Below are 17,589 nucleotides of genomic sequence, written 5' to 3' on the forward strand. Positions count from 1 at the left end.
ACCTGCATCTGGCTTCTGAGGCTAGTGGCCCACGTGGCCTGCCCGCCCTGAGAGCTATCGGCGCCCTGCCATACTCCAGCTAACCTGAGATGCTTGTGACTCTGTCTTCCCACGCTGCTATCCTGCTTCATCCGCTGGCTGATGTAGTAGTCTGGAGACGCCTCTGGCCAGGATCTGACCCATGACCTAGGCTGGGCTGCTTCCTTGATAGAAATGTCTTTTTTGATATGAAGTTCTCTCTATGTGCCTGGTTCTGTATCTCTGGAAGACTCAGCCTACCACAGTGAGAGGACAGTACGATAATCATCCTCTTCATTTTATAGTCACAGACACTATAGATAGAAAGTTTAAGGAGCTTGCCCGTGATCCGCCCAAGAAAGCCTGGATTTGAACACAGAGACTTTATTTCTAGGCAGGGCAAGCCAGCACTCAATGACATGCAGAGTGGATGGGGATTTTTGTCTCTAGCACTTCCTCGCTCTGGAATTGTAGGCAAAATAATTACTTCCAAAATGAGGACATACCTCAAAAGGTTTAGGAAGAATTAAGTGATAAGATAATATAAAGGATTCAGATGCATATAGTACCCAGCACGGGAATAATGCAACGAAAAGGAATGTGCTATTGACAATGATGACAATCTCACAGAACGTGAAGAGACGTGGAATCATGCCTGCTGGTGATGGGAATGAGTCCAGTCTGTGGAGATCATTGGACCGCGTGTCTGTGGCATGAGCTAAAGGCATGCTAGCTTTCACGAAATACTTTTTAAGAGAGAACGAGGTTGGGTTCCTGCAAAGGGTTCTGAGGGTCGGCAAGCAGGAAGAGACGACAGCTTGTGGAAAGATTAAGAAAGCGTCCCAGGAGAAGACATCCTTAAAATGGAAGTTGGAGGAAATGTTTTTAACAGCCTAAGAGGCGGAACTAGAGAAGCACAAGAAGAGGAAGGCAGGCATTCCAGACACCCCCAGAGGCACTTGCGAAAGAAGCAGGCCCAGTCTGGACCAGCATTTGGGTTATCCGTTGAGAGGCCTGGACGATTTGGCAAGTAAGGGGGGTTGGGCTGAATCTTGGGGGTTGGGATTCCTAAGGAGAGAGGCAAGCCCAAGCCCAAACTTAGAGGTGCCGCGGCGGAATTTTGTGCTCTCCAACCATCCTCTCTCATGTGCAGCCTCAGGACCTCCTTCTGCTCCTCACTCAGGCTTTCCCCCCTGGAAGCATCCCAAGCCGCTGCTGCTCTCCCTCAAATCCAAAGCCTCTAGTGTCCAGTCAGGCTGCCTCTCCTTGCATAATGTTTCCCTTGATTCCTCTTTTTCATCTTCACTGCTCCAGGTAAGACCCAAGAATGCTCTCTTCACGAGCTAGCAAAGAGCATTCAAGCAATACTGCCCCCACTGTTCTTCCTAAGATACAAGCAGAAGGCAGCATCACCATGGGTGATGATGGGCAGGATACTTCAAAGGGTGGCGCTGGTGAAGGAGATGGACTATACCATGAGCGGCCGAGAAGGACCCAAATGGTCTAAGAGAGGCCTAGCCTGGGCATTCCTGAGAAGCAAGGACAGTGAGACTTCAGCTTGTGGACATTGGGCACATCAACAGTTGACATCATTCCCCAGAGAAGACCGCACATTGGGTAAGGTTTGGTCCGTGAAAATGAGAGCTACAACAATGGGCTCAAACGCTTCACCCATCCAGAAGAGGGCACAAGACTGGGCTGTGTGTGTTGCACATTTGTTAGACACAAGGTTTCTATGAGTGACCGTGGGAAGGTCACAGGAAAAGAGGTGCATCTCCGAGATGCTGCAGAGTGGCTGCAACCACAGGCGCTAAGGTGTCAGGGTGACCAGCCCCTAAGACATCATCACGGGTCCGGCAGGCGCAATTGCACAGCGATAATAAGTAAAGATTATAGTAAAGTCACAGAGAGCGTGAGAGAGAGAAGAGAGATTGAAATAATGGAGTCAGACACATTTCATAGTGACATGCTCACCGCAGCCTCACGTGGTGGTCCACGTGGAGAGAGAGATATTTATTGCTAACCAAGGCTGTTATATTCTCTGGGGATGTGCAAGCCCCTAATTACAGGTGAGGACATACATCACAGGAAAGGGTTGTGCTACAGGGTAATACAGTAATAGGAGGGGGAGTGATCTAAGGGTATCCACACAATAGGAAGGGGAGGGATTGGGGGCACACATTTGACAAGATGGGCGGATCCTAGATTCAGGATGGCAGCTTAACTTTGGATGTCACTGAGCCGGTTTGACCTGTTCTCTGGCTCACTATAGGAACCATTATCAGTAGGGTGTAAACCCACCCTACAGGAACCAAACCATGACTGCAAGCCTTTAGGGAGAAGTAACCCATGGTCCTTAACAGCAGGGAGTGGGTCCTACTTGTGGTGGGACCAGGCAGTAGTCTGGCAACTGACTGCCTTAAGGGAGGTAACTTGACAATCATTTACCATTAGCTGCAAGCAGTGTCTAACATATATTTGGGGGAGAGGACTTGGGAGAAAATTTTCTGTTTCCCACAATTCCCCCTTTTGTTTTATATATAAAATTCAAGAGTCACATGGGCAACATGGTTATTTTCTATACATTAAAAGCTGTCAAGGCAAAACTTCATGATCCAATTAATATAGCCAACAATTCAGGCTTATGGTAGACGTTTTTAATTCAAGCATGAAGGATAAAGTCCCCCCTATGCCCATCCACTATTGGAGGAAGGTATGAAAGGGATTGGGTGCTGCAGTGGGAAGAAATAGAACCAATGGGTATGTCTGCTTCTATAGGGAGATAGAATCAACCATTTGCTCACTTTATGGGGAGAAACTGTGGAAATGATAGACTACCGCAGGAAAATGTACTCGGGACTATATCTCCAAGTACCAGAGTGGCGGTCTTCCTGCCATGGAATGCTAGTCTTCCAGATTCCCTCTGTACATACCTGTTTTATTTCCCTCAGTGCTAGTATCCCACACTAATGTAACAGCAAATGGAAACAACATCTGGATGAGTTGGAGGAGTCGCCCAGGCAACTGACAACAACAACATCAGTGACTGCAAGTGATAATAAAGGAGATGTAAGTGTGGCTGGGTGCCATGGCCCTCTGGGGAGAGCTTGCTGGCTGTAAGAACTAGGCTCAGGGAACACCCATAGGAAGAGGTGGGCAGAAAAAAAGGCGCTGCAAAGTGTTGGCAGCAAGCGAGGAGGAGGCGTTGGCAGCGGCAGTGTCCTGGGCACTGGGCAGGAGAGAGAAGCGGGAGCCCAGGACAGGTCAGCAGGGCCAAGTGCTCCCAGGAGCTGTGAGTGGGAGGAAGCCCTGGTTGGGTGGTTGTTGAGGCCCTGTCTCAAAAAGAACATTTTCTACAGAAAAGCAAGTTCCGAGGGGGGAATGTCCTGTAGTTAGCAGGGAAGAGTCCAGTGAGACTTTGGGAGAATCGCATGATTTTCATAGAGAAGAAATGAGCATGCTCTCTCCATTCCTTCAAGGGAATGCTGGGATATCTTTTAGGTGCCAGTGCCTTGCTTCCAACTGACAGCGACCCTTGCCGCACCCGAACGGACGCCTGCCCGGTCCGCACCATCCTCACAGTGGTTCTCAGGTTGGCGCCCACGGCTGCAGCCGCCGGGTCGATCCACCTCACCCAGGGTCTTCCTCGTTCTCACCGCCCTTCTACTGGACCAAGCACGGTGTCCTTTTCCCGGGACTGGTCTCTCCTACTAACACGTCCAAAATACATGAGACACCAGACCGATTTCTTTTTGGTTTTGGTAGTTCAATGATACTTTCAATATTCTTTGTCAGCACCATGATCCAAAGGCATAGATTCTTCGTCACTTCTTCCTGATTCAATGTCTATGACTCTGAGGCAACGGAACATACCATGACTCCGGTCAGGGCCACATTAGTGCCAAAAGTAACATCCTTGCTTTTCGACATTCAAGGGGCCTTATGCAGCAGGTGGACCCCATGAAACGTTTCATTTGACCCCTTGGCTGCTGCGTCCATAAGAACTGATTCTGGATCCAAGCGAGATGAGATGCAATGACCCGGTCAGCCTTGTCTCTATTTATCAGGATAGAGACGTAAACGAGCCAGAGTTCAAATGGCGGGGGTGGGAGGGGGGTGTGGGGTGGGGAGAAGCCACTTTCTCTCAAACACTCTCCTTCTCACACTCATTTTCTCACACCTACTTTCTCATGATCATATGTATACATTAATGCTTACACTCTCACTCACATGCACACATTCTTCACACAGAACCACACCCATTCCTGCACACTGACATTCATCCACATGCACTCAGACTCACACTCAATCACACATTCTTTCAAACACAATCACTCTTCAACAGCCACACTATCTCACATATGCACGCAACCATTCACGTGCTCACACACAGGCCATGGGCACCCAACTGCACTCCATTGGGATCGTAAAAGTAAAACTTGGGGAAGGGGCTGGCAACAGATAATTGAACACTCCATTTCAACTCTGTGGATGAGAGAAGGTTTGTGGGTGGGGTCAGCACAAGCGTGGAGGTTTTAGTGTGGCCTGGATCTCTCGAAGATGTGAGTGTTGGGTCATACCACGAGTGAGGGGCAGGCAGCCCACCATTTCAGAGGCCCATCTTGCCAAGAGGGCCCATGGCCAGCCTGGCCGAGTGCAGGAGCCTCACCCTGCCCGGAGAGCAGGGGCCTAGAAGGCGGTGGTCGGGGAGGCCGAGGGCAGGCCAGAGAAGACAGCAGGAAGGCCTCAGCCAGGCAGGGGGACCCAAACTGGACCCACGAGCCCAGGCCGCTGGGGAGGCAAGGAGGGCGGCACCATCTAAAGAGTCATCAGCTTGCAGGGCGGAACGGATGTGAGCAGAAACCCAAACGGGACAAAGAGGAGCATGAAACACGGATAAGCTCCCTTCTCCCCATTTGCGTCAAGCACAGAAAAAAGGCTCTATCGACGTTGCATTCTCTTATTTATCTTCCTCTTACATCACGGCAGATATTTGAGGGCTTCTTCACTGTACACTAGTTCAGGCGGAAGCAAAAGTAATGGCAGGAAGGGACACTAAACCAGGGACTTCTCAACTCGGGCGAAAGACTTTGTACCTACGAGGTTATAAATATTGGCCGGGATGAAGTCTGGGGATTTATTCTAGACCTCCCAGCCACCATGGATACAGAAATGAGATGTGGTTTACACTGGGAGGAGAGTCAAACTTGCTCACGTTTCCAAAAGAACCCCTGGGGTGTGGTTTCAACTGTGGCCATTTATTCTTCACGAATGGACCCCATTTACCAACAGTCTCTCGATGTGTGTATACAGCAGACTTGAACCCATTCGTTGTTCCCTTTAGAACAGTGGTTCCCAGCCTTCCTTTCATACAGTTCCTCATGCTGTGGTGACCCCCAAACCATAACATTATTTTCGTTGCTACTTCATCACTGTCATTTTGCTACTGTCATAATCAGGCGACCCCTGTAAAAGGGTCGTTTGACCCCCAAAGGGGTCACAACCCACAGGTTGAGAACCGCCCCTTTAGAATACTAGCATAGAGTTTAAGAGCAAGAGTTCTCAAACTGGGCTCTGTCTTTATCAGCAGTGTGACCCCAGGCAACACACTAACCTCCCCATTGCCTCCACTTCTGCATTTGTACATGCAGTACTATACCAAAACTCATAGAACTGTGTTGAGTATTACAGAAGTGTTAGTGTTGAGATCGATTTCTGGCATGTAATAAGCCCTCAATAAACATTACCTGTCAGCATCTCCCCTGTCCGCGGTCCGATGGCCAGTGCGTATAAACAAACCCCACAGACGCTGTCTACTGTTGTTAGGTCCTGCTGGGTTGGCTCTGGCCATCTGAGGAGCGCAATGAAACACTGCCTGCTCCTGCCCCGTCTTCATGGCGGTTGAAATGTTTGCATCCATTGTTTTCTACATTGTGTCTGCCCAGCTCAGTTAGGGTTTTCCTCATTTTTCCCGACCCTCGTATTCACCGACCACGACGGCTTTTTCTAGAGACCGGTCTTCCCTGACGACATATCCAAAGTAAGCAGGGGAAACGCTCAGGACTCTCAATTCTAGAGCAACTGGGCTTATATTTCATCTAAGACTGCTCCCCTTTCTACCGAGACACTCAGAAATCCACAGGTGAGCTTCCTGGAAAGGAAGGACTCTAAATCCATCCTGACCCCAGGTTGACTTGTTAGACACTTTGCTGTCCACTCTGTTACATGCTACACACACAACTAAAAGGTGAGCCTACTACAGAAAAGTTAAGGACATTCAATTTTTGGGCCAATTCGCACCAATCCAAGAAAGGTAAGATAAAGCGGGGAGTCTTATCAGGAAGCAATGTACACAGACATAAAAAGAAGAGGCTCAAGAAAAAGCTCATTAGGCCTCTGTTATACTTTCAATGAGCGTGCAAGGAGGGACCCGATGATTCTAAAAAAGAAGGATGAATAGAGGAGCAGTTAGATCCCATCCATCCATCTACACACCCATCCACTCACCAAACCATAGACCCACCAGTCATCCTTCTACCCACCTATCTACCTCCCTGTCTAGTGTGCAAAGGCAAGGACATTTGCATCAGAATGCACCTAAGTTCCTTAGAGCAGGTTTGAACAGGGAGAGAAGGAAGGGGATGACACGCACCCAATCCCGACCCCATCCCCTCACCCCCCACCCCCGCCACCCCAGAGACAACTGGGGGAAATCTGGGGGTCTCAACTTTCTATGTTTTCTATGCCATCTGCAACTCTGCTTCTAAAGGCAGCTGCTGCAGGCTCTGTCCACTCTTGTTTATTGACTTCTCTTGCCTCTTGAATAAATAACAAAAAGCAGAAAGGTTCTGCCCATAAAACAGCACTCCTGACACACCATTACTATTTTAGCAGACAACCAGATGTAACCAACTAGGCTGCTAGATCACCCTCCAGGGCTCTAATATCCAACTACAAGCATTCTGATCGAAAAATAGCAGGGCTTTGCTTTTAATGTATGTGCATTTTCAAATGCAAAGAGTACAAATTGTGTAACAAATACTACATCAAACCTATTCACATCGTGATTTGTTTTAGGCTCCCAAGCAAGAATGACACCTCATTTTTTAAAACAAAATGAGCCACAGCAACAACGGTCAAGAGAAGCCCATAATTTTTCTGGAGATTCGACCAACATTATCATCAGTATCTTGGTTTAGAAGTCCTGGTGGCGTAGTAGTTACCCATTGGGCTGTGAGCCTTGCGGTTGGCAATTCGAAACCACCAGCCACTCCTCGGGAGAGAGACGGTGCTTTCTACTCCTGTCAAGGGTTGCCAGCTCAGAAGTTGACAGGGACAATTCTATCCTGTCCCATAGGGTTTCTGAGTCCACGTGGACTCGACGGCAGGGAGCTGTGGTTTGAAGGCTGTGTCTCGTCATCGTGCAACGCTCGCAGTCATGTCTGATGGAAGCAAGACTGAGAACGTGAGCACCCTTGAGTCGATAGGATAAGTACAGTCTCAGATTACCCTGGCACTGCTTAAATCCTAAGGGCAGATTGTCTCAGAAGAAACCCGGCAGCCACCACGTTAACCAAAGGATCCAGTGGTCACCCCCAGTAATGGGACCAGCTCTTAAGATGCTGCCCAAGAGCAGACGGGCAGGGCCCGACTGTACACAAGACCCAACCAAGGACTGCTGTCAAACAACTACACTGGAACAATGAAAAGTCTACAGCATGGCAGAGGAAGAAAGTCTACAGACGTTCCTTCCGATGAAAGGTGACAGATGTGACATGAGCAATAAATGCAGTGAGTGATTGAACAACAACAAAAAAGTTGTCAGGAGATATTACTGGGGGATCAGAGAAACTTGAGTATGACCCGTATGTTAGAAAAAGCTGTGTGTATGTTCAGGTGTATTTGTAGGTGTGCGGCTGAGTATGCTTATACCTATGTCTGTGTACATGTGCATATGTGTGTGCTTCTGTACCTTTTATTTTTTTGTCTCTAAGGAAGCTGCCAGTTGCTCTCTCAGCCACAAGAGCCACGCCACATTTTACTAAACAGAGGGCATAAACATGGAAAGAATGACTTCCCACAAGTGAGGGTAACCAACTAAGGTTAGAACAAATCGGGTGAGTCACTTCCTCTGAGGGAGGAAGACAAACATGTCTTGCTTTCTGAAGAGTTTGGAGGGCTAGAGGGCACGTGAGTGCTGGTTTGAATCGACACTGAATTATGCCATCAGCTCAGTCCGAGACCCTACAGCCTCTTCGCTCCATGCATCTGGCCCCCTCCACCATCAAACCAGCTACTGCTGAGTCGGCTCCCATTCAGAGTGGTCTCGGTGGTGGCAGATCAAAAGCAGTGAGCCCCGGGGTTTTCCGTGATGGAGCTTGTGGAAGGAGATGGCTAGGTTTTTTCGTCTGAGACATTCTGGTGGATTTGAACTCCTAACTTTCCATTTAGCAGCTGACGTTGTCAAGTTGGCACCCCTCAGGGACTCTACCACACAGCCGCCTATTCCAAGTCTCAAAGCCATCGCAAACCCTTGTCCATTTTAGCCTCCACATCCCTGAGTTCTTGGGATGCGACAATGCATCAAGAGTGAAGGGGACTGGCACATTCTCCCTGACCTTGAGTGGCAAAGCCTGTGGTTTTCTTTGGCTCACTACCTCTACCGCTCCTCCGTGCTTGTGTTTAGCAGTGTAGCTTACTGGCTCAGCAGGCATCCCTCCTCGGAGCTGCCCCCGTGCCAACAGCACACTCACATGGACGGATTAGGCAGAGCTGTGCTGTAAACACACACACGCACAAGTACACACGCTCTCCCAATGTGTGCTTTTCATTCCAGACATTCTTCATTCCTGAACCGCTTCTCTGCTTCTCTTGGCATGAAACTGGGCAAGTGGCGCTGGGCCAGGGGAAACGTGTGCTTAGAGATTTGGGCTTTTCTTAAAACTTCTTTTACCTCTGAAGATCAAAAATAGGACACGTTAGGGAAATCGCAGCGTGCTACAGTAGTAAACGAGAAGGTGCCGGGAGGGGAGAAACAACATCCCTTTCGTTTGGGGTTTGCTGGCTTGCCTCTTTCCGAGCTGCCCACGAGAGATACTGGAAAGAGGCGCTCTAACATAGAGTTCCCTACCACAGAGTAGAATTAGAGTCCAAGTCCAAGCAGGGAAGCATCACCATTAGCTGTGACAAGAAGGGTGAGTGAGCGGCTGCTGTCTTAGATGGCGTGCCTTCACTCTGCTTTAAGGTCACCTACCCAAGCGGGGTGCTCTGAGGAAGAGCTGGCCAGGGTGGCTTGGTTCTGCACACCGTTTATTTCTATGCCCCGTTTCTCTGTGACTTTCACCCTCCGTGAGGAAAAACCCTACAGGAATCAAGTCCACTTAGCTGCCGTTTCTCCGTTGCCAGGCTCGCCCCCGGGTACCGAGTTAGGGGCTCGCTCCCCTAAAGGCAAGCCGCCACCAGGAACACTCCCCAGATTCTATCGCTGTTACCAGTGGACTTACAAAATATTATAAAATACCCAGCTAGGATGATGCAGGCGCAGCAGGACCCACGCATGCAGTCTGCTAGTCCATCGGTGTGACGTTCAAGGGCGCCTTCGGGGGAATGCTGATCTGCCAATGTGGGGGGCCCGAGGAACGGGGTACTTACTTTCTTTCCACTTCGGGCGTTGACACGGCGCTACAGAAGCCGAGCGATTCCTGGAAGAGAAGGGTCTTAGCGTCAGTACAGCCCGAGCCAGGGGCTTCATCTGACTTGGACAGAATATCATTAAAAAAAAACAAACGTGGAAAAAGACAGAAGCAGAAATAGATGCTTAAAGTCACTGTGCTTACTTCAATCTGGGGCCGCAGCTGAAGTGACGTGGGGCTGGGATCAGGTTTCCCCTAAAAGAGAACAGATGCGGTTTCATGAGCCTCCAAACGTGGCATGTCCCAGAGAGACAAATCTGTGTGTAAGGGGAGTCGGGAGGATTTGGGAGACACGGGGTCGAAGGGGAGGAGGCAGGCGTGGAGATAAACAGACTCCCCACCCCCCACCCCTGGAAAGGGGACTGCCTTTTCAAACCGAGAGCTCGGGCCTTTTGAACTTCAATGGTTGTTCCCTACACTTCCCTGCTTGACGCTGCTTTAGTGCTGAAGCACAGAGCACAATCTAACAGAAGGAGACTGAAGTCACTGAGCTCCTTCTCTGGTTGGACTTTTGAGTGTATTGGGGCACTGGATTCACTGTGAGCCATCAGTGTTCGGCGTATCATTTAGTTAAGCTACAGCTCCAAGTTGATGGTAATGTTCTAGATGTATTCAGAGCACTGAGCAACACAGGCCTAAACAATCCAAATGCCTTTGGGAGGTGCAACGCTGATAGTATATTGTCTTAACAGTCCTAAGAAGCCATCATACTCGGGGGGAACCGATTACAAGGATCTACATGCAACCTCCTCCCTGGGGGACGGACAACAGAAAAGTGGGTGAAGAGAGACGTTGGACAGGGCAAGATATGACAAAATAATAATTTACAAATTATCAAGGGCTCATGAGGGAGAGGGGAGTGGGGAGGGAGGGGACAAAAATGAGGAGCTGATCCCAGGGGCTTAGGTGGAGAGCAAATGCTTTGAGAATGATTAGGGCAATGAATTACAAATGTGCCTTACACAATTGATGTATGGATGGATTGTGATAAGAGTTGTATGAGCCCCTAATAAAATGATTTAAAAAAAAGAAGTCATCATACTCGATGCGAAAGAGGACCACTTCATCATGAACATAACTACAACACCGAATGGTTTTAAGTCTTGTTGAATTGTAAAAGTAGCATGGAATACCAAAATAAGTATACTGTGTCTTATTTATACACATAAACAGTAACAGGACTCCAGGATGTAAAAATGGATATGCAGAGATGGAGAAATTTGAGATTGGGATGACTTGGGACAAGCATCTGAGGAAAATGTGTTTTCCTGGGCTGGGCTTAATAGACTGATAACCTACTCACACCTCGTCCCAGGCCATATCTGCAGTGAGAATGATATCCCATCAAAAATTGTGTAGTTCATGATGTGGGTCTAGAGTTTCTCTGATGGAAAATGAGGTGGAGCTAATGCATGGGGAGGTATAGATGAAATATATGTATATATCATAAATATAGCTGTATACACATATCTTTCATCTACAGCTAGTACTGCTGAAGCACAGAGGTATTTGGGAGTTCATTATACTGATGTCTCTCTTTATATTTGAAAATTTCTAAAACATTTGAAAATTTGAAACAAGACAGATAATAGTTGTATAGCCTGAAACACTGTGATATTTCAATCTTGACCAAACATTGCCTCTTTAGATTTAAAGACTCTGTGATCATTGGAGAAAGAATTACAGTCATCAAGTTTAGATGTTCCACCTCAGTGTTACAACAGAACATGAAGATACACATTCCAAAATTGAGGGCAACCACAAATTCAGTAGGAAAGGCTGACTACTATCTCCACGTGTAAAAACACACTCTCTCCTCCCTTACCAGCTCTCTGGCTATCTCACATTTTACATGTGCAACAATAGTTTAAAAAAGAAAAAGCCTACAAACCATTTTTTAAGGGGGGGGGCGCATTACCAAAGTATATGTGGCAGTAACAAATGGCAAGGTGTGAAGAGGAGAGTCTTGGCTGTGATGGTTAGCGTTATGAGTCAACCAGGCTGGGCCACGACTCGAAGATGTGGCCGTTGTGCGATGATGTCGTCCCCGATGCGTTGTGATTTCCTATGTCACACTCCAGCTTTCACAGAACGCTGACTTTCACTCAACGACCACCTCTTTGGAAGCGAACCAGGTTGATAAGTGAAGAGTCGGTGTGTAATATCATCACAGGGTTTGAGAACGACATGCTCATTGACTATACAACAGATTGGATTCGAAGCCTTCCTTCATATGCGTCCACGTAAGATCTGAGGTTCCAAAAGTACTTGAGACACAAAATGCTGGCAGCCAATCCCAATAACCTATAACTACATGTTGTATTGTCAGCAATTGACTAGGATTTCTTTAGAAAGTGGGGGTGGAGGAAGCATGAAATTTAACCTATGGATTAGGTTGTTCATCATGAGGCACATGGATATAGTAGTTTATGATAATAAATGTCATCAATATATAAACTCCTAAAGACATTTCCCTAACTTAATGCAGCATAATGGTGAAAACGTAATTAGGATATAAACGTGCCGCCACATGCATCTCTGCGTGTGCTTTATGTCATTGTATGTGTGTGCACATTTATGCATGGGAAATATCTGGAGGATTAGACGATGAATTTAAACAACAGCTAATACTTTTAGAAATATTAGAGAATAATCTATCCTTTTTCCATTTTGATAATCACATAATTATGTGTTAATTCTGTTTTTCTTTTAAATATGACAGGTCCAGGTTGCCTTAAAAAAATGCCATTACTAAATTCCATGATTTTTAGCAACAGCAGCCCCTAGATGGTGAATGAGTTGTTCCTAAATCTGTCTTTAAGTTGAATTTGTATGTACACGCAAATGGGAAGGTACAGTTCACACTTCATGTCAGCTAGTCAAACATGTGTCTTAGTATACTGTCAAAAATATTAAATAAATACTTCCACGTATTCTAAACCATCTTAACATAGTGATGCAGTCATAATAAGTTATGATGATGAACATTACAAAGTAGCACTTGCTTGCTATTACAAACTACTGTTTTCATTTCAAAATAGTCTTCGGTACAGTGGGCTTCACAGGGCTGGTTTGTATCTATGGGTTGCACATACGTCAGATGCTTAAAACCCAGGGACTGCCTGTATACACATGTAGTTGTATAAGTTCATGAGAACACATTTGAAAGACCTCATCTAGACCAACATATTAAGTCCCAAAGACTAAATTTGGTAAGAATAATACAAATTGCATCCCCAATGTTCAACAATACTGTGCCAGTGTTAAAATACTTTGTGGCAGTGCTAGGTTTGAGGGGTTTTTGTTTGTTTGTTTGTTAATCTGTTTAAATAAAAACCCATGCATGCATTTCATGCTGATTTAAAGAAGGTCCACATGAAAATCATCTCCACTGTATTATGACTAAAAAGGGTTTAAAGGAAAGCACTGCATAGTTTGGCTTCTTTAAAGGAATCAGATGGCAAAGAATTACAGGAGAGCAAAGCTCACACCCCTTTCTTGCTAAGTCGGACAATTTCTGGAAACGCTATTTCCCTCAATATGTATTGGGCCTAACATGGAAGCAACAAAAGAGCGAGCGGTTCAGGATGGAGGCCGTGGCTTTCCAAAACAAAAGCTAACAACGCCATGCGTGCACAAGTGTGCTCTCGTCACCTGCTGGTCCAGCATGTGACAACCACAGTCACACTGCAGAGCTACAGTCTGGGCTGAAGGAATACATTTCACTTTAAAGGCCCCAGCATGTCGTATGATACACAGCAGTTTAAAAACACAAAACACCCCCCCCTCCCCCCCCAGGACGGAGGACCGATCGGGAAAACGAGTACTGTGTTCTCATCCGGGCTCCAACTTGGTTCCCACTTTCTTGTGGAAATCTGCTCCTTTCCCTCCCTTGACACTGGAGAAAACAGGAGGATCAAGCCCCTCTCCTCTTCCAAACACAGAGAGGAAGCCCACCAGAGGCCCCAAGTTCTCCTCTGTGTCAGGTACAGGAAGGAGAAGGAGCAAAGGAGAGAGATGCTTGTCCACAAAAGGCTAACGCGTTCCCGTAACCACAGGCAACTAGGCTCCAACTGATGGGGAAAGGTCATGTGGCATTTGGGGGGAGGGGGGTAAAAAGAGCAGCTGATACCAAGTGTTCAAACAGAAAGTAAATGTTTAGAAAATGATGATGACAACATGTATAAACATACTTGATACAATAGATGTAGAGAATGTTATAAAGTCTGTAAAAGCCCCAATCAAATTATTTTAAAAAGAAGACTTCTCAGCAGTGCTCACCTGCCTGCCTGCCAGTTCGCAAAGTGTGTTTTCTTTCTCAGGAGACGCCTTTGCAAAATAACAGGTAAATGAGACAAAGTTCTGGACAAGCTCTAATTTAAATTTTTTTTCTTTTTTTTTACACGCAACTTACTCTTGGCTTTGACTTGACTTGCCCCTGTTGCAAATGAACCTGTGCTATGAAATTCTGATGGGTGAGTTCTTCATTTCTAGACCAGACCCCCTTCTCCCACATTTTAAATGTTTGAAAAGGAAAAGAGAAAAAAATGTTTCTTTATAGTCGTTGAAAAAGAAAACCACAAAACACCCTCATTTGCCCTTCAGGAAGTTCTAGGAGCTCAAGTGCCGAATCCTCAAGAACTTGGGGCTGTGGTGGCTGCAAGGTGTCATCTTGTCGGTCCGACTCACAGCGACTCCGTGAACAACACAATCGAAGACCGTCCGGTCATGCACCGCCTTCTCAATCGTTGTTATGTTTGAGCCCCTGTTGCAGCCACAGTGTCGGGTCCCCTCTTGTTGAGAGGCTTCCTCTTTTTCACCAACCTCCTGCCTTACCAAGCACGATGCCCTTCTCCAAGAAGGAAACCTTCCTAAAAACATGTCCAAAGTATGTGTGAGTCTCACCACCCTCACTTCACAGGGAGCATTCTGGCTGCACTTCTTCCAACACAGATGGACTGTTTGGTGAATTACAATGGGCTGTTAACTAACCTTTCACTATCCACTGCATGGAATGGGGAGAACAGTCCCAACTCCCTAACTATAAATGCCCTCCTGACCAGGATTCACCAGGCTGCTGTTGCTGTTAGCTGCCACTGGATCAGTCTCAACTCCTAGCGATCCGATGTCCAACAGCACGAAACACTGCTGAGCCTGGCACCATCCTCACAACTGCCATCATGTTTGAGCGGTGAGTCCATGGTTGCAGCCCCTGTATCCATCCATCTCCTGTGCAGGTCATCCTCTTTCTCACCGACCCCTGTACTTGACCAAGCATGATGACCTTCTCCCAGGACTAGTCTCTCTTGGTAACATGTCCAAAGTGTGTGAGAGGAAGTCTTGCCATCCTCATTTTTAAGGAGCACTATTCTGCTGGTACTTCTTCTAAGACAGATTTGTTTGCTCTTTTGGCAATCCACCCTACTTCAATAGCCTTTGCCAACGCCATAATTCAAACGCAGCCGTTCTTTGGTTTTCCTGCCCAACGTTCACATGCAAACGAGGCAAATGAAAATATCACAGCTGGGTCAGGGGGCCTTCCTCTCCAAGTGGCACTCTCAAGGGTCTTGTGCAGCAGATTTGTCCAATATGAAACATAGTTTCCACAACAGAAACCATTGACTGAGCATGATTCTGTGCCCGAGCCCATTTATGGTGGTAAAGACAGAGCAGTGAACAAGACCCCAGCGCCTCTGTCCAGGACACTGCTTTCTAAAGCCAGGCACAGTCCCTTGCAGGAGAGACTGTGGAGGAATGAAGGTTAATCTGCCTGGTTTGAATCAAATCACTTTGCCAGGAGGCATGACTTTTCCCTCTTGTATTAATTTCTGCCTGGGATTTCATGGATTTGGGTAAGTAATTGCATGGCTTCTTTGATTTAAGGTTGACTTTAGGGTTGCACGGTTGCACTGATAAAGAAAAACCAATTAATTATGGTGATGATTGTACAACTTTCTTTAATATGACTGATGTGCTGAATTACATGATATATGACTTAAATGGCAAGAAAACGTTTTGTTTTATTTAAAAGCAATTCCACAAAGATTTTCAAAAAGATCGACAACTTTCATCACCAGGAACTTAAAAAGCAAATGTTGCTATGGTGCATCAACATTGGGCGGGGGGATCAGCAAAGGCCTGGCCATTTTAACCCCATTCTTATTTTTACATCTTTCCATGTTGCATTTCACCCAGTGTTTCATCTGCCAAAGAAGAAACGTCGGTCCTGTTTGTGGAGCACATAGATTTGTGTCCTGATAAGGAACAGGTTTTTTTTCTAATGAGTGGTAGTAAATGGAAAAGTACTCTCCCTCAGCACATCAAAGAAGAGAGGTTTGTTTCCGGGAAAATTATTTTTTCATAGCTGATGATGGCTAGCCCCCAAACCACCACCTTAAAGACAGTCAATAATGAACAGATCAGTGGATCTCTAGAAGGAACGAGAAGCAAAAACCCCAAGTGTCAATTTGATCATTACTTCTCTGGAGTAAAATAATTTGGACTTTTGCTGCATTTGTCTGTGTTCTTTAAGTATCCGCTACACATCTAATTAGATCTTGGCATCTCCCAAGGCCTATTGAAGGCAGCTTACCAAGCTATGGAAGGTAGCTTCCAAGGGCAAGGGCATCGTGCTTGGTCAAGTGGAGGGTCGGTGAAAAAGCGGGAGATCCTGAATGAGATGGATGGACATGATGGCTGCAACAAGGACCAGCTGAATGAATAGCACCTCACAATCACAAAACTATATGCAATGGCACACAATACAACAAGAGGAGAGTGCTAATTTAAGTGATACAAAGGGGGGAAAGAACTCAAAGTGGTGAAACAACATTGATCTAAGAATTGAGTTATTTCACGAAATGCAAGCCTTGAGGTCCTACCCGAGAAATGGATCACATATTTCACCCTAGATGCTCTATGGGCAGAGCTACAAAGAAGGCACGATCCTTTACAAGACTTGCATTCTCCAGGCTTGTAAGGAATCCTGACAGAGAAGACAGAACATTATACGGAAGGAATCGGGAGTACATTCCTGCAGATCAGGCCCACTGCAAACTGGGGGTTAGCCTAACTCCCCCCAATAAAATCCAAAGGGCCTTCAAGGGGGCAGCCTGGCTGGACACACTCCCTTCCTCATTGGCAGGAGTGAAGGGGTACACAGAGCAGGAGCAGACATGATTTCAACTCATAGGAACCTGAGATGACAGAGTCGGACTGCCCCTGTGAGTTTCTGAGGCTGTACATCTTCAGGGAAGCAGACAGGCTCATCTTCCTGTAGAGGAGTGACTGGGGGTTTCAAACTGCTGACCATAGGGTTAGCAGCTCAACACATAACCCATGATGCCACCAAGGTTCCTGACTAGGCCACTAGCAGTGACCAAATGGAGCAAAAACAAAACAAGACTCCCTGCCATCAAGTCAGTTCTGACTCATGGAGCTCCAATAGGACAGGGTGAACTGCTCCTGTGGGGTTTTGGGACTGTAACTCTTTATGGAAAGGAGAAAGCCTCGTCTTTCTCCCTAGGAGCTCCTACTGGTTTCAAACTCAAGACCTTGGGGACCACAGCCCAACTTGTCACCATTGTCACCATGGGTTGCATACAGGGATAACTGGGATCTAAGAGTGCTCTAATGCAGGAGTGGGGAATGTCCAGCCACCCAAGAGATGCAATTCCAGCCATCACGTGAAAACTCACTGCCATCCAGTTGATGCCAACGCATAGTAACCACCACACCACCAGGGCTGCAACAGCCATCACATCAGGGGTGAGCTGATCAAATGTTTGGCCAAATATTTCAGGCAAATTTTGAAGCTGATCATGTTGCATGGGCCCCCAATGATGCTATAAATATCCAAATGGCCCTTGGCAGAGAAAAA

General features: G+C 46.8%; 1 protein-coding gene across 1 annotated transcript in view; it reads right to left on the bottom strand.

Annotated features, from left to right (window-relative positions):
- LOC115871021 (SAM and SH3 domain-containing protein 1-like) overlaps positions 1-17,589 on the bottom strand; it is an 88,486-nt gene that overhangs the window by 30,651 nt on the left and 40,246 nt on the right. Inside the window, exons 3-4 of the mRNA XM_045294569.1 lie at positions 9,855-9,905; positions 9,670-9,719 (exon numbers count right to left, since the gene is read on the bottom strand). Of these exons, the coding sequence (XP_045150504.1) occupies positions 9,670-9,719; positions 9,855-9,905 (101 nt within the window). The remainder of the gene's footprint in view (positions 1-9,669; positions 9,720-9,854; positions 9,906-17,589) is intronic.

Source organism: Echinops telfairi, unplaced genomic scaffold (assembly GCF_000313985.2).
Source record: "Echinops telfairi isolate 266 unplaced genomic scaffold, ASM31398v2 ScPeMD7_3533;HRSCAF=4204_0, whole genome shotgun sequence".
Classification (NCBI taxonomy): Eukaryota; Metazoa; Chordata; class Mammalia; order Afrosoricida; family Tenrecidae; genus Echinops; species Echinops telfairi.